At 41.5% G+C, this 22,654-nt stretch overlaps 1 protein-coding gene across 3 annotated transcripts in view; it reads left to right on the forward strand.

The window, feature by feature from the left end:
• The window catches only part of ZFAND3 (zinc finger AN1-type containing 3), a 269,631-nt gene that overhangs the window by 228,713 nt on the left and 18,264 nt on the right, over positions 1 to 22,654 (forward strand). For all 3 annotated transcript variants that reach the window (XM_059716965.1, XM_059716951.1, XM_019483049.2), the window contains one exon: positions 3,439 to 3,609. In XM_059716965.1, the coding sequence (XP_059572948.1) occupies positions 3,439 to 3,609 (171 nt within the window). The remainder of the gene's footprint in view (positions 1 to 3,438; positions 3,610 to 22,654) is intronic.

Raw genomic sequence — 22,654 nt, forward strand, 5'->3', positions numbered from 1 at the left:
CCAAGCCCTAATCCCTTTCTTATCATGTGTCCATCCCCAGCATCGTATACAGTGCCCTACAAATCCAATCCAGAAGACTGGCAATGGGTGCATTTAGACGCTCAGGAGTAACCACTTTAGATACAATGTGATGCTTTCAGTTGTGAGCTTCTCAGAAATAGCAAAACTTTATGTAGGATATTAACGTGACGTGAGAACTTTTTCTGAAAGGGTGATATATTTAGGTTCTATATAGGGGTAAGCATGGGAGAAAGTATAAAGACTAGTGAGAAAAGGAAACAAGTTTCTCATCAATGCCTTTTTTTGGAGAATAGTATGAGACCAAGTTTGCCATGTGGGGAAAATAGTTTTCATATGCATTTGATGGCAAGAAGAGCAGGTCAGTTTAAACTGTATATGGTGGGCAAGGAGAAGCCAATGGAGCTTTTTAGAGGCGGGGTTCATAGGGTTTAATAGAACAACCTAAAGTTGGCAAGGAAAAGGCATGACCTGGATAGACAGAAGACTGGAGAGGAATCGATAGTAATCAATAGGAAAATAATGAGGGTGTTTTTAGCTGATTTGCTTGGCCTACAGTGTAGCTCTGTTGCCTGGGAGATGATTTTGTTCCTCAGCTTTTGCACAGAACCAAATATACTGGGGCTATGTGGAGGGCACTGAATTTGGCCACTGAATTCATATTGGTGGAAACTTGCTTTTCCAACTCATTCAGTTAACACAGAGTGAAAGAGATCATAGTAAAACACACAGCAGATCTTTAAAATAAACTTTAAAGCTGTTTGATAGGCCAGAGTCCTATCAGGGAGTGTTTGCTGAATGCATTTTTTTTCAATTGGTTTCACTAAGACAAGGCAAGCTTTTTGTGGATCTCATCTTTCAGTCTATTGCAACAATATTACAACTGGTTTTCTTTGAAATAGGAGTGCAAACAACTTCCTAGACAAATGCATGGATGATCGATTCATTAATAGCTATTAAACAGAACAGTCAGGAATGTATCCTCTGGCTTCTTTGAACCAATGATGGTGGATACCAGGAAGGGAGTATAATTCGGGATAGATCGCTATAGATGTACCCTGTTCATATGCTTTTCCTCTAAAGCACCTGCTACTACCACTGTCATAAATAGGATACTGAGCTAGCTGGACCATTGGTCTCACCTAGTATGGTACTTCTGTTCTTTCTAGTGTACCCAGGAGAGAACAATTTTCAATACCTACCAGGAAGTGATTGGAATTGTCTTCCATTGTTTACAGCACTGACGAATAAATGTGTGCGCACGCATTTATCCATCCCACATGTCCATGCCTGTTAAGCCAGAGCTGCTTGCTCCTCAAAATATTGCTCATGTAACATATTTCTTGTTGAGGAAAAAGGGAGCTTTGTTTCCTGTGCTGGAATACCTGAAGATGGAGGTTGAGTAGAAAGGAGTATTGTGGCTGCAAAAATGAAAGGAGAAGAAGAGGAGCCACTGTTCTAAAGATTATTTTGGTTCTGTTGTGGGTTTGGGAGCAAGTCTCCCGCATCTGACAGCATTGGAAAGAGAACATGTCTCTCCTGACTGAGGTGAGCCAGATAGCAGAGCAAATACCGGCCTGAAAGCCTCCAAAATACCTAAAGCAGTGTTGTCCAACTTCAGCTTCTAAGAGCCTGGGGACTGTATGCCCAGGAGCTGCACCAGCAGTATCTACACCAGTGGGTATGCATGGTTTGGGCCCCTTCCACTCCTCCTCCTCCCTCCCCTCTACCTCACCTTCAGCTCCTTGGCCCTAGGCTCACCTGCTGCACTATACATGGCCTGGATCCTCTAACCTGAGGGCTGCTCCTGCACTACAGGCTGTGCCACACTGCTCCACCTGTCCCCTGTGGTGGGGGTAGGAAGTAGAAGCCAGGGGTGGGTGAGGAGCCCCAAGACTTGGTTGCTGCTGCAGCTGGAGCAATGGGGGCAGCAATGGCTAGGTGAGAGCCTAGGGCTGCATGTTAACCCCTCCCAGCCTGCATGTGTCCAACTGGCAGCCTGTGGACAACCCTACCAAAAGCATGAAGGTAGGCATCTAGGTTTCTGATAGGTTTAATGTGCCAGAACAGTCATTTGCAACCAGGATACCTGGAAGTGCTGCAAGTTTATTTAAAGGGTGTGGCAGGAGATAAGCAAATGTTAGGGGATAAGATGATAATGATTCCAAGCATGAGGAGTTAAACAGATAAGAGCAGGCTTTGGCTGTCCCTGCCTAGCTACACCCCAACCCCCACTGCCTGGCCCCTCTGCAAGGAGGTAAGCACTGTAATAAAAAATTGGCTTTTGAAATGGCATGCTATTCAGTTCACAAAAGTTATGGAGGGGTGCCTTGAGTCTAACAAGGGGGTAGGAGTACTTTCCGCACACAACCTGGGAGCACACTTTTCTCTCTGTACTGCAGACCCAAACAAGCATTTTCTCCATTGGAAAATACCATCTCACCTGCAATGAATGCCTCCATTGACATAAAACTCTGAAAGGTGGTTTTGTGAAGAGTGTTCAAGGTAGCAACTTTGAGAGTAGTGTCGTTTATCTTCCACTTTTCTATTACACCATCACAGTAGTAACAAAGTGTAATAACAAGCCCAGTCCAGCACGTTAATTTGTTTCTCATTCTTAGGGTAAGTATGTTGCCAAATGCAGCATCTACTGATTTGTGTCCTCTGAGAAGTATGTTTTTCCTGTCTTTCCCTTTCACAGTATTTTCTTTATAAAAAGGAAATTTTATATAAAATAAGGTTATTAATGCAAGCGGTGTTATGGCTGGTTAAAAAAGCATTTCCAAGAGTGTTTTGCATCTGTAGCATGCACGTACATGTTGGGTTTAGTTTATATTGTTGGTGTATAATCATTTACATTTAGATTGTTATCCTTGTAGAGAGAGGGAGGCACAGTATGGCGCTTTCATGCACTGCCTTCAGTTATCTGAACTGCAGCTAGCGTGCTGTGCCTTAAAGAAAGAAAAAAAAAATCTCTTTTACAACCCAGCTAGGAAATAGGCTGAACCTGCTTTCATTTGTTTTTCAACAGAAGCCTTGTTCGGTTAGTTTGTGTAGGGGGAATAGTCATGTAGGAGAAACTAAATAAGATGAAAAATGAAGCTTGCAATTGTTTAGAATGGTGTGCGCTTCCTGTGAATCTGTGTGCAACCCAAACATGGCCGGGAGGAGTTATTCAGTTCATTTCATATTCAGTATTGTGAGCCAGGAGAGATCCCATGTAAGAGACAAACATAATTTCTCTCATTTGGTGCCTGTTTTGACTATTAAAACATGTAGATATGCTATAGAGTGGGAAGAGTGTAGTTTTGCAAGTGACCCCAGCTGAAAGCAGTATCTATGCCTTCAGTCTATCCAGAGTGGGGCCTCAACAAGGGAACGCTAACATTTTTCCCCAAATGCTTGTTCTGAACACGACAGATTCACAGTCGGAGAGTGAGGCTTCTCCTGTGAAACGGCCACGACTACTGGAGGACAGTAATGACAGGCCTGAGGAAACCAGTCGATCTAAACAGAAGAGCAGACGCAGGTGCTTCCAGTGCCAAACAAAACTGGAGCTAGTACAGCAGGAACTGGGATCATGTCGCTGTGGTAAGTGTTCTGTATCAGTATTGTTAACATGAAGTTTTCATACCCAGTGACATGAAGATCCATTGCATGGCTGGGAAAAGGGAACAGTCACATTCAAACCATATAAAGATAATCTTTGAGAGAGGATATAGTTGTTGCTGGTTGCAAATGTGAGTTGTCAGGCTCAGTTTCATTATAATACTCTCTCCTGATTTGAGTCTTTTATCAAAGGGTTTCAAAGAATATTACAAGCATTAATGAATTTATCCCCAGAATTCCCTGTGAGGTAGGTGAATGTTTTACCTACTTTACAGGTGAAAGAGTCTGCAAATTGCACAAGTCTGCTGCAAAGCGTAGAGGAGAAATGCATCCCTGTTGTGCATCTAAACTATATGGCACTTCTTTCCCTCTATGTAAAAATCCTATCTTTAGATGTGTCTAACTTTCCGAAAACTTTCCTAATAATGCACCAGACATCACTCTACATGATTTATCTCATAGGTGACTTCCATAAGTTGATGAAATCATTCAGCTATATGAGTTGAGAATGGGAGAGATACTATTGCATATACTGACTACTGGCTTTTCTCATTCAGAGAACTCAGCTGGAACTTGTAATATTGCATATAACTGATTTTTAAGGAAGAACAGTGAATGTGGCTAGACACCATGGGAGAAATTCTCATCCACACAAGTACAACTGTATTTGAAATCGGTCTGTAATACCAGCATAAGGCTAGATTAAAAAAAAAAAAGAAAAGAAAAAAAGTTTTATCTATGTAGTAACTCTTGTCATATAGCACAAATGATGGACAAATTAGGTATCAGCTAGGCTTGTGTTTATCATACAAAGCCTGTCTCAACAAGGGAATGAAATGCCCAAATGACTTGCACTCAAACTGGCACCTGCAATATGTGGAGTATTGCACACTGGGAGGAAAAAGTACTGGTTGAACCAGTTATATAGACACAGCTTGGGGGTTCTGTCTTCAATATGAAATGTGTGATGAAAATAAGAACTACACAGGAGCAATTACAAGCTGCCTTTGTCTCATAAAGTCACTTTCCCCTTTACTGAAATTTGCTCTGACCATACTCCAACTTACTTAAAGCTTAATGCAAGCATTAAACATGATGTGTTATCCTGATTGAATAGGAATTATAGGGGTATACAGTGACCCTTGTTAAAATGAAACGGGCCATCAAATTGTATAAAATCAAAAACAGTAATGTAGAGAGGCCATAAAGTTAAAGTGGTAAAGAATTCAATCTGGACTTTCACAGTGAAGTATGTGGTAGGATATTTAGCAACCTATGGAAGCCCTGCCTTATCGGTGACAACTTGGAAGGTTCTCTTCACCCAGGATGATGGGTACAGAAACTGCTGTTCTCAAACTGCTTGTCTCTGAATGAAGGAGCTTGCAAGTGCCTCACAGGAAAAAAAAATCCTTAATATTAAATTAAGAAAAAATGAATTGTGTACTTTTAGTGTCTCAGCAACTTTTGCTGCATTCTACAAATTCTAAACTTTCATTCAAAAATAACTGCCTCTGTTTCTGCTATGAAAATAAAGCCATCAGAGTGGAAAGCAGCATGCCATTACTGTTACTCCCATCTTGGCAGAAAAGAATTTCCATTCAAACAATAACAACTGTAAATTTGAAAAAGTATGTCCTCCCCCTGTCATGTACAGCCCAGTGAGGTGGGGATTATATTGCCTATGTATCTTTTCTGTCTATGTGTAAACAGAATGAGCAATTAAATGCCAAAATTAAGAAACAGAAAATTGCAACATGTGTGTCCATCAAGTTCTTAAACATTTATTTTAACAAGTCCTTCCCCAAGTGAGTAGTAGTATTAAAACTAAAAATTCATAAAATGAAAGAAGGAGCCTTTTGTACAAGTATAATTATTTCAGATGGAAGGTAATTTTCTTATTGAAATAGTTACACTACTACAACCCCAGTATAGATGCAATTATATCTGTATAAAGCTGCTTGTACCTAGTATAGCTTCTTCTCCTTTCTAGATCAAAGAAGCTGTTCTGGGATAATTGCATCCACAATAGGGAGCCTGTTGCATTTCATCTCTTGAAGTACTATATATGTAATGTTCTACAGCTTTTGTGAAGAGAAGGCCCTGCTCTTAATTCTCCATGCTGTCTGTGTAGCACTTTTCTCAACTTGGACAATGAAAATTGACTAGTCAGTTTCTTTCAGGGCTTTTTTTTGGAAATAGCAATGCAGATGTTATAGGGATGAGTTCTTAAACTGTTTCAACTGGATATATATAACTTTATAGAAATGTTTCCATTGGATTTAAGGTTCATAAAATCTTGTCTACAAATTGGTGATGTTTAGGACCAAATTTACTTTGTTCCTGTAAAATAATAAGCTAGGAAATGAGAAGTGAGATTACCTATTGGCACACATGACACATCTTCTGTAGTTTAGAGGGTGCACAAATTAACAGTCTAAATATGTCTAGTCTACACATTTAATGAAGGAAGCAGAAATAGAGGCTGTTTAACCTGTATCACAAGAAGACCACATTAACAGTACTGTAAGAAGCCCACCAGCTGCAATTCCTGGTGATATATTAGCATGGGAGATTTGTTTGGGTGAGTTTGATATGGTCACATTCCAAATGAAAGGCCACCACTGAGTTATGGTGGCCACCTCAGGCTAAACCTCCATCCCAGTGGTTTTAAAATTGTGTTCCACAAAACCCTGAGGTTCAGCAATAGATCACTGGGGTCCCGCAAAGCAACTGGGGGGTAATGGCAGAGCAGGCCAAGAGGCATTATACTGCTGTTGCTGGGGCCAGGTCACCTAGTTCCATGTCAGCCTTTAGGATGGGGAAAGGGGTTCCATAGCAGAAGAAATTAAATGAAAAGGTTCTGTGACTTTATGAAGTTTGAAAACCACTGATTTTTACCAGAGGTCTTCAACTCCTGGCCAACCGGCCAAATAATCCAGCCGGCAGAGCTCTGGCATCCAGCCTGCAAGGTTCCCCAATGAGTCAGGAAATGTGGTGGTGAAGGAGCAGTAGCAATTAATCCCACCATCCCTCTCCCACTTCCAAATTCCCAAGCCTTGCTTGACCTGGTTAGGGCCAGGCCCTGTCCTTTCCCCCATCATGTCCATGTCAGGGCCAGGCCCCACTCCCTTCCCCCCACAACACTGGGACAGGGCTGAATTGCCCCTTGCCCCCTTCTTTGTGACCAAATCAGGCCCTGCCACTCCTGCCCCACATACCAGATCCAGCCCACTAAGAGACCAGGCACTGCCAATCCAGCCCAGAGGGCAAGAAGCTTGGGCACCACTGATCTATACCATTACTTCTCTAATGACAAAATTACTTCTCTTGTGACAACAGCTGTATGTTGACAAGTTAACTAGGTCATTTTCTAAAGCAAGCTAACTTATTTTATTCTTCTGCATGTGAAGTCAGGTTGCTTGAGTCATGATTATCAGACCATATTGGTAGGGAAAAACTTAAGTGTATTTAAACATGTTTAATTCATTTAAGACCTATGAATCAGAGTGTTCTAGTGATCCAATTGCTACTTTGCAAGCCATCACAATTAGCAATAGGTACTTCATGTTTCACTGGACAGCTTAACAGTACAATCTCTAGTGTGAGGTAAAACAAGCATCTGTACCCAGGAGGGATTTTTCAGGATGCAGAACCTCATGCTTAATGCTGGTCCAGGACTGATGTAGCAAGTTCTGGACATTGTACCACTCTGGTCTTAAATTTCTGATTCCATTCTTAATTGCAGCAAGGGAAAAAGTATGTAGAAGCTGCTCAGTTTATCCTTTAGAAATAGTTCCAATAATGGTATTTCGTAGAAAGCAGGTAAGGGGGTTAAAGGCACAAATGAATGCAGTGTAGGGACAGGAAGAAAGGAATTATTGCAAGGCTATCACAGCTGCACACGGATCCGTTGGATACCTGTGTGCATACAGCAAGACTAAATTCTGAAGAGGCTTTTTTGGCCGCTGGTGCCTCCTATACAACAGCAAATGCATTGTTTGGAATTGTATGTTGGCCGAATTAAAAGTCACTGGAAACCATCTCAACTTTTAGGTAGGAGACAGTTATTTTGTTAATACTAGCATTAGGACTACAAAGTTTATCATTGGATAATTTAGGGCATTGTGGCTACTGGAAATGAGCATTGTACATAATATGGGGTTTTTTTTCAATATAAAATTATGTGGGGTAACCATATTACAATAATACCATGCAACTTTGTGGTATGTCACACACACAGGGAAAATAAAATGCCGGACAATCTTGGATTAATCGAAGACTTATTGTTCCTAATGTAGAATACCTGAGAAACTTGCATCCACCCATGCCAGGCAGCTCCTTATTTCGAATTTTCTATTATGTTTCAAAATAGACTGCTGTTATGTTGCTGTTGTCTTTCAAAATTATTAGGAGGTAGATGAGGAATTATCAATAAGGTGTTAATTTGAGCTGTAACTTGTAATAACTCTCTAATGAACTCAGACCAGTCCATGAGAACAGTTTCGTTGTTTCAGTTTGGATAGCATACTACGATTCCAAATAAAATATTTTTCTTCTCTTTGAGGGAGTCCCTTTCACAGTCACATTAGCTACGAGTAGTCAAGGGAGCCCTCTAGGTCTCATCTAATGAAGAGCTGGTTTACTTGCTGATTTTCTGTTGAATTTAATTCTATACCATTGGGCTGTCATATCAGCAGGCTTTAAAATGCAACTATGCACAGACCTCTGACATTGCAAGAAAAATAGAGGACTTGATGAAAATGGACTGGCTTGGAAAACATCTGCCCTGCTCCAGAGATGTAATTTTCAGATTTAGGCCTCTTCATATATGTTCATTGCTTTGGCTTGTGATACTGTGCCAGCTGTCAAAACAATTAAGACAAAAAGGCAGAAAACGTGCTCTGAAGGCAGCTTTAATATCTCTTCAAGTTATATGTTGTCTCTTTGTCCCATGAAGTCACTTTCACCATGCTAGAAACTGCCCTGAATGAGTGAAATGGGTAATGAAATGTGTATGCCTCCTTTTGAACTTGCGTGCGCTTGTTTTATTTTCTTGTCTATTCTTTTTTAAAGAAAGTTCTCCGCAAATGTTTGTCATTTCTCTGGGAGGGTTCCACAAAAGTGGAGCCTGGAAGAGGCAGCTGTTCCAAAATAAACCACTTGTGTCTTTCCTTTTGCAACTGTTTTGTTGTTGCTTTGGGGAGGGGGACTACATTTCCAAAGACAGTATTTATCATATTTGATCAATCCTTTGGTTCCTTAAGTTTGAGCATTCTGCCTCCACCAGAGGCTGGCCTAATGCCTTTCCTCTGGTTATTATCAGACATGTAGCGAGTGTTCAGATGACCTGTGCATTCAATGATCTTTTCCCATCTTCTCTGAAATGGGCACTGTCTGATTTCTGAATATTTCTCCTACTAAATGAAACTGTCTAGAAGCACATATAGATACATTGTCTTTTTTTGCTAACACCTATGCAGCCCATTACACAGTGCAGATTTCACTTGTCCTTCACCCTCTCTGCAGTGTCAGAATAGCATCATTGAGACATATGTTTATTGAACAATGCCCAGCTTTACCTTCAGGAGTTACTGGTAGTTTACGCATCCTTGTAAAGCCACGTAAAATACAATACTAATGCAATGTAAAGTTGCATTAACTGGAAGTTTTTATATGGCCTTCCCTATCTTGGTCATCTAAAATTGATATTCATTGCTCATACTATTGTTTCAGTTTCTAGCCCTAATAATATGATGCTTCAAGGAAGTATCTCAGCAGATATATGGGTGTCCTGCAGGACACTACACTTGGCCAGGCATGGTCTTTACACTTTAGGAAAGAAATCTTAGATCATCAACAAACTGCTCTGTTGCTTCCACTGCCTCTTGTAACATATATCCAGAAAAAGGTATCTCTGTGGATCCAGTTTCATTGACACTACATGGAATTTCAGACAAATTTAACAGTGCTGTAGAGCTTTCGGAGGGGAAAAACAAAACAATTTACTACTGAGAAGGGAGTCCCGATAAAGGTTCTTTAAACTCAAACACAACATTTCTCAGCTGTAGAAAGATATATATATATATATTCACAATCTTTTTTCATTCTCCTTCCATTCTGTACAGGTTATTAACTGCTGACAAGAAATTCACATCTCATAAATAATGCTTAAGAGCCATTGCTATATAAATTGAATGTGTTATGAATTGTGATGGGCCTTTTTGTAGCATTCTGTGCCTAGAGCAGGAAGAACAGAGGATGTCATTTTCATTAATTTCTAATGAGGTGCCAATTAAAGGCAAGGAAGGAGCTCAGAAGGGAAGAGTCACAGAACTCCCCTGAATCCTCTACCCCGAGGCTGTCAAATGAACACGCTGCCAAGCCTCCTCTGAAAATTCCATTAAATTACAATCTCATCTAGAGCGCACACAGACAAATTCAGCTTCCCTTTGATCTTCAAAAGAGCAATTTGTAAGACGAGTTCTGAGCCTTCTCACATAGCGAACTGGGAGAGGTGATAGGAATTGTTAATTGCCAACACGCTTTACAAGCTTCAGTGAGGAAGAGAAATTTGAAAATGAATTCTCATTCTGTACTACTCTTGACTGGATAACCTTTAAATCAACAATACTGGAGTAACATTGGTTTCCTGTGTAACATTTCTTGATGGCAATTACATCAGGCATGTGTTCCAGACAAAGATGATCTTTAGAATTATATGGACCCTTCGGTGGCTTAGCTGCTTCGGCCGGATAATGACTGCATAAAAAGACCATTTATTTAACATTGGGTTCATTGGGCAAGTAGATCGGTTATTACCAATCGTAGTGTGTCTCCTAAATTATATACTAATACCAGCTTTCATGTAAGGCAACAAGAAATCAAGCACTAGATCATGCTTGTTTTGAAAATCAGTCTGTCGTTTCAGGGGAACAGAGAGCCAGATTTGCCAAACACAAGTGAATGTTCTCAAAATTAGAGTGTAAACTTGTCTATAAAAATGGCAAAATGATATAAAGACTTTTCTTTTTCCTGTGCAGCTTCTAGGTTGATTACTTTTCAGCCAGAATATGGATTTATGGATTCTCTATTAATGATTTGATAAGACAAGTACACCTGTTAAATGAAGCTTGCACATTTTTAAAAGGCATTTTCTTAGCTATAAAAGACTTTTTTGGCACAAAAAACACTGCTGAATTTTATAATAGAGACTTAGTATTTCTCCACAGATAATGAATGTTTGCAGCGCTATACTCTTGGACACTATAAACTAATCCCTAGTATCACTGATTTTTTTTTTTAAACTTAAGCCTTGAAGGCTGTAGAGGTCTCAGTTAACTGTGGTGGATTTATGATGGCTTTCCTGAGTGGTGTGAAATTGCAGAAAATGGTAAACCAAGCATCTTTTTTTCTGTACTAAAAGTATCTTTTAAAAGATATTCAAGGATGGCTTAGGGGGTTGGTAATGGGATTTCCTCTCCGTCGCCACTTCAAATCCAGCCCTGGTCAGTAATAACAAAACAAAAAAAACCCTGTCGTCCTCTGCTGACTGGTCAGTAAGGCCCTACATGAAATAACTTATTGTTCTTAGTCCTTAGTAGATGTATATGTTCATATCATTGCCCCACTGCATTCACAGCTGGCTCTTATTTTTAGTAGTCAGAGAAGTCAGGACTAAATGCACCACAGAGACCAAGCACTTCTTTAGCTTCAACTGGTGGTTCCATGGACCCTTCCCTGCTTCTGTTTGTACAGTATATTTTTTGTGGGTAAGAGCCTGTAGCCTACCAGATTGTCAAGCAAGAACCTAGTCTTAAAAATGGTACAAAGAGAAGAAGAAAATACTAACAACCTCCTGTTTAAGGCCTCCTAGTTAAAAATAATTCTGAAATAATGTTGCAGAACAACCATTGTTTCCTGCGTATAGGAATACCTTTCTACAATACATTTTGGTTTCAACTTGGTACGTAAAAGCACATATTGTATTCTAATATCTAAAATCAAGGTGCAAAGTAATCTGAATAAGTGAGTTTTCTGCACTTCCATGGTGGAAAAGTAACTGGGATTCCCAGCCTTTGTCTCTAGTGACAAAGGCAAAGGGACAGATTCTATGCTACCAACTGGCTATCTAATAGAACTTAGGTGCCTAATTATGATTGTATTCCATCTTGTTCAAGCCCCTGAGAAAATCTGCAAGCACCTCTGTAACAAGCCATTATCTTAGCTTCAAGACTAAATTACAAAAAGCAGCCAGGAGGAGGAAGAGGACCCATCCACCTTTTGTGTTACTAGTATAGGATCACAATTAGCATCTAATTCAACCTAGGCACCTTATAAGTGGGATAAGATCTGGCTCTTGGCCTTTGTTACTCAAGTGCCACCTGATTTTTATGTGGCATCAGTGGATTGTAAAACCTCTCTGGTCCTTACTTGGAGGCTTACACTGATAGAGTTGTAAAAGTCAGGGAAGTAGAATATTGCAGACATACTGCAGCTTAAATATTCAGTGGTTTACTTCTGGCACTGTTGATTGGAGTTAGTCCTGCCTGAAGCCCTTGGGCAAACCTTCTGTGGGAGTGTTACAGTAGTAGAAAAGCAACCATCTTGCTGATGACCAATTTAAGACTCTTGCACAAGTACCAGCAGTGTCATTAAATGAGGAAATAGAGTATGCATACAGGGCAAATAGATGCATAATATAGTGAGCTTGAATGCAAAAAAGGTTACCTGAGACCTTCTGATTTCTCATTTCAACTCCTTTTGTGCCTTTAGGCAAGTCATTTTCTCAATCTGACCCTTTTTTAATCAGAAAAATGAGACTAATAGCCACCTACCTTACCAAGGTACTGAAAGAATTCTTTGTGAAGCACTCTTGAGTATGAGCATTAAAAGTGCTTTAAGTGCCAACTCTTTTCTTAAACAAAATTCCATTTGTACGGAGCATGCAACTGCCCAGCCCCTAGTATGCTAATACGTATGCCATGCCTCCACCAATCTGGGGTGTGGGGAAAATGCTATTATCTGCATAATTACCTAGAGCAAGTTGTTAAAGAGTGGGTTACCTTTAAAAAAAAAAAATAGAACCTGAAGTAAATCATGGAGATTTCTCCCTGAAACCTGAATGACAGTGCCACATTTTAAGCTTGCTTAAAAATAAAAACAAAAAGTATTCCATAGCTACATATTGGAATAAAAAGTTTAGAAAGACTCGGGTAGAGCATAATAAACCACAATATGGACTCCGTCACTGCTGCCTGAATAGAAATGCTGCTGCCACTGCCAGGCAGTTGGTTTTAAACTTTAGGTGCACCAGGGATCAAAGGGAGAAGTGCAACTGCATCTTACCCTCCCCACCCTGCAACTCCTTTCCTAGGAAGCGAAAGCGAGCTTACAAAAGCGTATAGCCTGAGAGTCACCAGTGGAGTTTTGGAGTGAAGCTTCATACTACCTTCTTCAGCCAGGAGAGAGAGGGAAACGTTGGTCTCCTCAGGGTGAGAAAGCTTGTAAAAAGTGCTCAGAATATCCCTCTTGCTTCCAAGTCATAGGGTGGGGTATGGGGAAATAAAAATTTGAGCTATATAAGTTTAAAAGTAAGGAAAACTTTATAGGGATTGCCCTGGTTATTGTTGGATAATGAATCAATTTGCAACAGCATGTGTAGACAGCTATTAAATCCAGGGCATAAATGCACTTAATTGTGAAAGCATATTGGAAGTTAAAGCACTGGAGTCATGCTAGGCAAATGAAGACTTGAGGTCAGAACACATGAAGGATCCAGGTGAATACCTTAAAATTAATGGAATTTGCCGAGTGCCTCAGACTGGAATCTTGTCATTATTTATTCTAGCTCTTTATTAATAGCGTTATCTGACTTGCATTTTCATTGGGCTGAAGAAAAACAGATGATACACATACATTATCAGATTGCCTAGTGTTGCTTACTTGTTTTAATTAAATTATTGGATACACTTTGGCTTTTAATTAAATTCTCAGCTTTGGGGAGGAGTGTATTAACATAGGTAAACTCCAGTACGTAGAGACTTCCAGAAATATTAACACTTAACCCAGCTCATCTCAAAGTGTCAAGTATTGTATACCCAAGGATACTTGTGTACAGTTGCTAGTGTAGCTCTCCGTCTCATCACCTGACCCTTCACTAAAAAAGTTTAAGGAACTTAGGATAGTCTCAAACTCCAAATAGCTGGGGCATATTGTGATTGCTCCCCTATATGGGGTTACAGATCCCTGAAATAAAGGGAAAACATTCTAAGAGCAATATCTGCCATAATATGTGTATCTTATTTTCATGATTCCTCATCACCGATCTTTCAGGTCATGATGCCTGGTAGTCTAAATTGCCATTTCCTGCCTTTGTGATGGATTCCATGGGCTGCTACTGCATGCCTTCCATTCTCTTGTGAGCACTGTAACCTGTATTGCTCCATGAACTGTTCATAGTTGCAAGACTGGTTTTGGAGCAGCTCGGATTTAGTGATGGATGCATTGGAGGACTGGGGCAGGTGCTAATTGGGGTAGTCAAATTTTAGTTGGATTTTGGGCTGGTGTGATGTTCAGTGTTTTAAGAATTGTTAGTTGGTCATACTACACTTGTGCTTCTTTGAAAGATTAAAGAATGTAACTCGCTGCGGTTGCAGAGTGTTGACTGTTACTGTTTTTGTGAACCTTCTCGGCACAGCTACTTGGATCACTTTTCCTGTGTTCTGCAGTCTTGTTAAAAGATAAAATGGGAGATATCTGTTGTATAGGAGAAGTGTGGCAAACAAGAGCAGAGCCATCCCTTTGACATAAAGATGATAGGGTCCTCCTGAACTCAGCCGTGCGTAGCTAAAAGTTAACTCAAAGGCAAAACCTTCTCGCATACGTGTTTGAACTCTGGCTCTTTAATTTTAAACACAGTTCTCCATTGAGTTAGTTATGCATCGAGGTTGAGTAACTGTCTACTCTTGCTGCTGTCTCTCATTCTTTGCTGATAGCAGGAGCTGCTGGCACCAAAGTGCCCATCTATGTTTAACAAGGAAACTTCACTTTAACTAGTTCTAGCTTCTTTACTTTAACAATTCCATAGGTGAGTCTCTTGGAGGTAGTTTAAACATTTTCATTCTACCTCTTCATTATAGTGAAAATGAATTTTTTAGCAAAATCAAATGCATGTGTGTCAATTTGTGCCTGTATGATTGTATCCTTGCCCCGACCCTGCATACATCCTTTTTCAGATTAGACTCGGGGCTTTTAGACAGGCCCTGCCTCTATGTATGTTTTATACTGCATCCTGATGAGGGGGCCTTTGATCCCAAACAAGGCCTTTGTATGCTGCAGTATTTCAATATTAAAGACTCTTACTGTTAAAATTTTCCTTAAAGCAAATTGTACCCATTACCATCGAAGGATCTTTTAGCATCTAGGTCTCCAAGGTAGTAGTAGTGTAAACCTGAGGCATTGTGTTTACCACCTTAATTACATAGTTGAGTAGTCTTTCAAAATCAGAAATGTTCTGAGAACAGCAGCTCTCACGCCTCAGAACTTCTTCATGCCAATTGTGTGTGCATAATCCCTACGTGTAATAGGTATCATATTTACTCAAATATAAGATAGGTTTTTTCCCCACCCAGTCAGCATGAGGAAAAAAGCTCTTTGCATTACAGTTTGCATACAGGGATACCTCATTAAAGAATTGCCTATCATTAAACTGCTGCTAAAAGCAGCATGTGCTCAGTAATGGAAGCCAACTATAAAGTTGATTTAAAATGCAGCCAACACTGAGCATGCCTATAAATCACATGGCCCACATTGGGCAAACATACTGATGAGAACATACCACAAGAATAGGTTAGTACAGTTCATTTCAATAAAATATATGGTAGTGCCCATTAAGAGCAGTCTCCCTCAGTACTGTCTCTTTCAAGTCACAGTGAGCCACTACATTGAATACATTTTGACTTCTTCACTCCCACAACTGAGTTGTGTCTTTCTTTCCCGTTTCCAATGATTTCTGTTTCTTTACCTGCTTTAAATGTGTGGCAAACATCACCAAACTAGGCCCCAAACAGTTTACCCAGAATCTCACTCCTTCTTTCAGTTTGTTGCATGTGATTAGTGTGGCCCCACCCTCCATGAGGTAGATCTGGACCAGGTTCCCCTGCGCCTCTGCATATACATTTTTGGAGGATCCCAGGACTCAGGATAAGAACACCCAGTTCTAGTCATGAGTGGAGGGCTAATTAGCACATGGATCCTTTGTGGCGGTTATCTGGAGTACATGCACATGCTGAACAGTGCTGAGCTGTGAGGTCACGATGGCTTGAAATACTGTTCACTCTGTTGAGGTCCAGCTCAATGAACTATATGATAAATCATGAGTCTTCTGGCTTTGGACTAATATCATACATAGGTTATACCTGGCAGGGGGAATACCCTTACCAAGGTAATGCAATTAAAATGGCACTGTGTAGTGGAGGGTTGCACCCTCGTCTGCTTGTGGACAGAACTCCCTACAAGAGCCTCATAGTTAGCTTCCTGCTGGCTAGCTTCCAGTGGGAGGATTTTGGCTACACGCTGACTTTATAGAAATCGGAGACTCTTCCCTAGCTTGCTCCTGCAGCCATACAGCTGAGGGCAAGCGTAACTCGGGGGCATGTGAACCCTAAGTCTCCAGACTTGGGCTTGTATGTAGGATGCCTGCCAAAGGATTTGGAAGGATCTGAAGCCCCAGTCTGGGGTGGAGGATACTTGCCCATAGCAGGGCCACATATGGTTCTTGAATGATTCAAATGGATTTGGACTTGACCTGGCTAATTTGACCTGAGATGTGAAAACATTTTCTTTAAAAAATAAATAAAGGTTATACTATGTATAAGTAGGTACAGAAGTGATGCCTATGTATGTTTATGAAGTACCTGTGCTAAAACTTGGCAATTTCAAAAAAGATAAAATCCATTAATCTGGATGAACTAAGTCTATAAGTACACAAATTCAGTGTTTTTAAATTTGTTCCTCACTTTCATGCACCTAGTGAGAGCAGGGTCTGACAGTAAGGGGAGAGGGAGGAAGGGGACTGCAGGGGGAAGAAATTGGGTGGGGTGGGGGTCAGAGGACAAGGGGGCCATCTGACCTCCCAGATTTATTTTCCTTGCTGTAGCAATGGGAGGGGGACAAATTCAAGGCAAACTTCCAATAATTAGATTCTATACCGGGAAGATTATTACAAATTTATAAATTTTCCATATACAAAAACTAATTATTAGGATGTTATCTTATACTCAGGGTCATCTTATATTTGAGTAAATACATTATATTTTGTGCCCCTATATTGTCTGAAATGGTTTTTTCCTCTCCAGATAAGCCACGTGCAAAAGAGTAGGGAATGCCTTCTTGAGGGGTTGCCTCAGGGAAGGAAGGAAGTTAGGAAACTTGCATGAAATCACTTGAGGATTTGTTAATATAGAAAATGCAGCATTCAGGATGTGTTTTCTCCTCACGTGCTCTGTTCGCAACTTGCATCACATTCAAAGTCAAAAAAGTAGTTTGCCTGCTCTCTGTGGCAGCAAAGAGGTAAGATAAATAGTAAAGTGAATCTGAAATTAGCACAAATTGGGATAAAAGGTAGTTTGTTTGCAGAATCTCCACAGTGCAAATCTGTGTCTCTTGTGTGCTCCCTAAAGCGGCTTCCCGGACTTGCAGTCTTCAAGAAAATAGACAGAAGACACTTTGAAACACAGGCTATACGTGACTAAACTTGGAAATACAAAGGCTTGGCCTCCAAGTCAAAAGGATTCCTGCAGAATCTTTAACCCTACCTGCCAGGGGCTGCTACAGAATTAAGATTACATTCTCCCTCCTTTATCTGGAAATTCTGCCAGCCGTCTATGGAAGCCTTGCACAGCTAATGGCCCTTTTGTTTTTTCTCTTACATGCTCTTATGCTTGTTGGCTTAGGACTCATTTGAGGGAAAGTAAAATGGGGCAAGTCCAAAAGGAAATATTTGCATCTCTCTCTCCCTCTTTTTTGCCAGGCTGTTCATCCTTCTACCATACATACACTGCATGAGATCAGAAAATACATATTTTCTATTCAGTAGTTGAACTGCAACATAAATCAACAACAGCTCCTAACCATCCTGAAGCTCTGAGGCTTAAACTTTTATTTTGCATCACAGATGTCATGGGACAATGTGCTTGCCATATGAATCCAGGATTAAATCCGCTTGCGTGCAACCTAGTATTGCTCCACTCCTAAAGCACGAGTGGGTAGACTCAGAGAAATGTTCTGATACATCTTATGCCCTCTTTACTCCTCCTGCAGATTTCAGTTCAGAAACGACTGGATTTTGGTAGATACTAGTAAACATTCAGTGGAACAAAACATCTGCAAAAAGATAAAAATGCTGAAAGGCAAGTTACTGCGATCACTGGAGACTTGGGTAACAAGGTCACCAGAACAGTTGTGCACATCTGGTCCTGTGTGTTTCCCGAACTTATTAGGCTGCACTTTTTGTCAGGGAGAGAGGAACTGAACTGCCTTAGGAATTCCTTACAAGTCCAAAGGCACTTTGCATTAATACATGGAAAACCTAAGGTCATGCACTTCAGGGATTTCCACTCCTCTCTCTAGATATGACAGCATGAACAAGTCCCTGTACGTGGCAAAAACTGCCTTGGGACACCTCTCTTGGTATTTAAAAATATATTAATTTAGATAAAAAGCTTTGCCGTAACGTGACTCAGCTCCTCGTCAGGAGGGGGAGGTGAGATTCCCAGCACAGGTATTTTGAAGTTCCTGGCACTTGTTTAGAATCCCTGCCTTTTTGAAAACAAAGGGAAACAGGGAGATTAGTTTGGCTCATTTATTTCCAAAAGCCGATTGCTTGGTGGGTTGGTGGGGTTTGTTGTTTTTTTTTTTTTTATAAAGTGTCATTAACGAGAATGTTGCTTGAGTTGTGCAATGAAAAGAGAAGCTGCCAGCACAAAGCATTCCCTGCAGAAGAGAGGAAAGAGGTAATTATAGTTTGTGCAAGGATGGAGCTGTCTGGAAGGAGAACAATAAAAGATGTCAGCAGAGGAGAATATTTTTATACTTTAAAGTGGCAGTGTGTATAAACTGCATTGGGAGCTTCATTAGGTTGGACTGTAGCAGTTTTATATCCTTCTATTGCCGGCTGCACTTTTTCAAGCAACCTGATGGGGAAGTGCCAAGGGAACAAGCAGGATCACAGTGGAATCCATAGAGCAAGAGTTTCTCAAGAACTCTTCACATGTTTCTGCGATCTTTGTTTTGTATCTTCTAACTCTTTGCTCTATTGTTACGCTCCTGATTTATCTATTTTCCTTGGCCTGGTTGCCCCTGCTTCAGGACTCTACTGACATTTGTAGTTTTTAAAGGCAATGTCATTCTTTAAACAATTTAAGTCTTCTCTTCATTTTAGAAGCAGTGTCACACTGCCTTAGGGATTCCCATGTTACCTTTCTGTTCTGAACAGGGCAGCAGCAGGTACCCTCTGCATGAGTTAATCTTTTCCACCAGTTATCTGTTCCTATCTTCACTATGTAGGACAATAGTCCAGTTCTTCCAGCTCTGCAGAAGAAGTTTAATTATTTCTAAACCATGTAAATCCCAGTGACACAGAAGAATGCAAATCTGACCTGTTTTAGTCCTCACCTGCAGCTTTCCTGTCCAGCCACAGGCCTCATGAAATAGAATATATTAAAGCCCTTTAATATGTATCTGTGCAGCAAATTCTGCCTTGGTACTAGGACAGCAGACACAACATAATCCAGGGAATTTTGCTGGTTGAGTGTAAACTGCTAATTCTGTCCAAAAGAAAATGCAAACTGAAACCATCTCCTGTTGCAAACATGTGCTTACAGCTGAGATCTGTGGCCTGTTCACATTCCTGATTATTTTGTGAGTTTCTGTACTAGCTGAAAAGATGTAATTATAGGTATAGAGGTCTGTGCATCTTATATACCATTACATTTTCACAGTTGAATGACAAGATGTCTGTGATACAAATTTTCACTCTTTGTTGAAATCTTTTTCTCCAGCAGAGAAATACTGTTGTATGAGAGTTGCTGCAGAAGAAGAGGCAAACTCATAAGCAGCTGTGACCAGTTCTTTGCATTTTTAAAAATCAGCAGAGAGATTTTGACAGGGAACCAGTTTAGGGAGTGGCAGTTGGGTGATGTATTCCTAGTAACCTATTAGTTTAGCAGACAAGCTGCTTCATTTTGGACCACCTATAGTTTCCTCAGGGCATTGGGCTGAATTCCTAGGTAAAAGGAATTATGGTAATCAAGATTGAACAGACACAGACATATGGCTGGAATGCAATGCCCAGATCAGTATCTAGTGAGCCTCAATCTAACAGATGTTTTCAGGTGTGGTGGCTGAGACAAAAGTGAGTTCTTAAAAGCAATTTCCTCTTTCTTTCAGCATCCTCTTAGTCAAGTTAGAGCTCAGCTTCAGCCAGCTGTTCTTCATCCAGGCCACTCATTTCGGACAAGAATTTAGGAAATCTTGCAGCTGATGCTAGCATCTGATCAAGGGGGTGGTATTGAGCTGGGTGTTTTCTGATTGTTGTTACCATTTCAGTTCTTTACCTTGCAAGGGTTCTGTATGGATATGGAATGAGGAGGAGAACTGAAACGTGCAGGAAACCACAGGCATGGACCTTCATACTAAAAGAATAGTTAGTTACCTGTGGTGACTCTTTGAGTACAGATATTAGCTTATCCTTGTGGCTCCAAACGTTTTTCTCTTGGAAGCAAGAGAATGATCATGTGTAGCTGCTCTTTGAAGTCTCCTCCCCATGTGTGCTACTGCAGAGTTCCTTATTATCCCTCCTTCTCTTCAGTCTTTACCCAAATCCAATTTGGGAGAGTGAGAATTTATGGGTTTCACTGATTACAGTAGGGTGACACCTAACTGTGGCTATAAATAGCCATTGTATTTGTCCCGGGAACAAATCTTTTGTCCCAAGATCCCACAGTATCAAGTCCACTGTTTTACTTCAAGCCCCTGTGAAGTATGTGAGATAATATGTGTTAGCATTTTTCCCCCAGGAGATGGTTGTGCACGTCTGGAAGGTTATTGTGGTTTTACCCAGGACCAGCCAGCCAGGCTGTGTGCTTCTCTCTGGAGGAGCAGCAATGCAGCTTGGAAAGGTGACATGCGTAAATGACTGTGCTACACCTGTGTGGATCCAAGCCAAAATCTAAGATGGCCAAGCCCACTGCAGATAAGATATCTAATTCACAGTCTGTGTTTCCTTCTTCACTGATGCAACTGTTGCCACTATTAAGATGTAACAATTAGGGGTGTATGAAATGGGCCGTATTTGATTCAGATTCGGCCTGAATCAGGGACAATGATTCGATATTAATTCAGACAATCAGCGATTCAGCCATAGACGCAGCTTTAAATGTTTTTTCTACATACCTCAAGGTATCAGGCAAGGCTTGTGAATGCTGCAATGCTGGGGCAGATGGAGTATCTCACAAGAGCCATGTGCTCAGAGGCGAACCCAGAAGTGAACCAGAAGTACTTCTGGGGTGTTCCCCCAGACCCAGGAGGCACCAGTTGCAGAGCTCTGGGGGAGGGGGGAGCCCCCCCCCCGTGCGCTCCCCAGCAGACCTGGAAGTGAACCAGAAGTGCTTCTGGTCTGTTTCTGGGTCTGCTGCCAAGAACACTGGGGAGCCGCCGCGCGTGCCCCCCCCTCCCCTCCCCTCCCCTCCCCGTGGGATGCTCCATCCACCCCAGCATTGCAGCATTCACGAGCCACTTGCTACCTTGAAGAATGTAAAAACAACAAAAAAAAACCCATTTAAAGCTGTCTCTGTCCAAATCGCCGAATCTTTCTGAATCAATTCGGAGGGCTTCAATTTGATTTGGAGAGATTAAAGGGTCTCCTGATTCGATTCCAATTTGGAGATTCGGCTGCTGAATCGGGATGAATCTCCACTGAATCAAATTGGACCAAAGCTTCGCACAGCCCTAGTAACAGTGCTTATGATAGATCAGCTTCTGGGTATGAAGTAGAAGCCAGTCAACCTAGGCAAGCTGAACATAAATATAGGGGCTCTAACCAATACAACATTCAGTTTCATGTCTCCTGCCCAGTTCTGACTGATGCAAACACTTTAAAGCCCATGCCTTGGTCTTTTCCCTAGCCCCTATCCACCTCTGATGGCAATTTAATGTCTGGGTTCTAATCTTCAGAGGCATCACTGGATCAGATCCCATCTACATTAGAGAGACCCTTTCCACATATGAACTATCATGACACCTCTGGGGGAAGAACCAACAGCAGACCTACAAGCTGGGGAACTCCCTTCTCATCCGTACAGAGGCAAAAAAGGATCTTGAAGTCATTATTGATGCCAAAATGAACATAGGCCGACAGCGCGGGGACGCGGTCAGGAAGGCCAACCGTACCTTGTCATGCATCCACAGATGCATCTCAGGCAGGTGTAAGGAGGTGATCCTCCCCCTCTGTGACGCTGGTCAGGCTGCAGTTGAAGTACTATGTCCAGTTCTGGGCACCGCACTTTAGGAGGGATGTGGACAACATGGAGAGGGTCTAGAGGAGGGCCACCCGCATGATCAGGGGTCAGCAGGGCAGGCCCTACAGGGAGAGGCTAAGGGACCTGAACCTGTTCAGCCTCCACAAGAGAAGGCTGAGGGAGGGATCTAGTGGCCGTTTACATACTAGTCAGGGAGGACCAGCAGGCATTGGGGGAGTCCCTGTTCCCCCGAGTACTACCACAAGTGACTAGAAATAATGGTTACAAGCTGGCAGAGGGTAGATTCAGACTAGACATCAGGAGGCGCTACTTCACAGGGTGGCTAGGATCTGGAACCAACTTCCAAGAGAAGTGGTGCTGGCTCCTACCCTGGGGGTCTTGAAGAGAAGGCTAGATGTACACCTTGCCAGGGTCATTGATCCCAGTACTCTTTCCTGCCATGGCAGGGGGTCGGACTTGATGATCTGCTCAGGTCCCTTCCGACCCTACCA

The sequence above is a fragment of the Alligator mississippiensis genome, chromosome 1 (genome assembly GCF_030867095.1).
Source record: "Alligator mississippiensis isolate rAllMis1 chromosome 1, rAllMis1, whole genome shotgun sequence".
In the NCBI taxonomy this organism is placed as follows: Eukaryota; Metazoa; Chordata; order Crocodylia; family Alligatoridae; genus Alligator; species Alligator mississippiensis.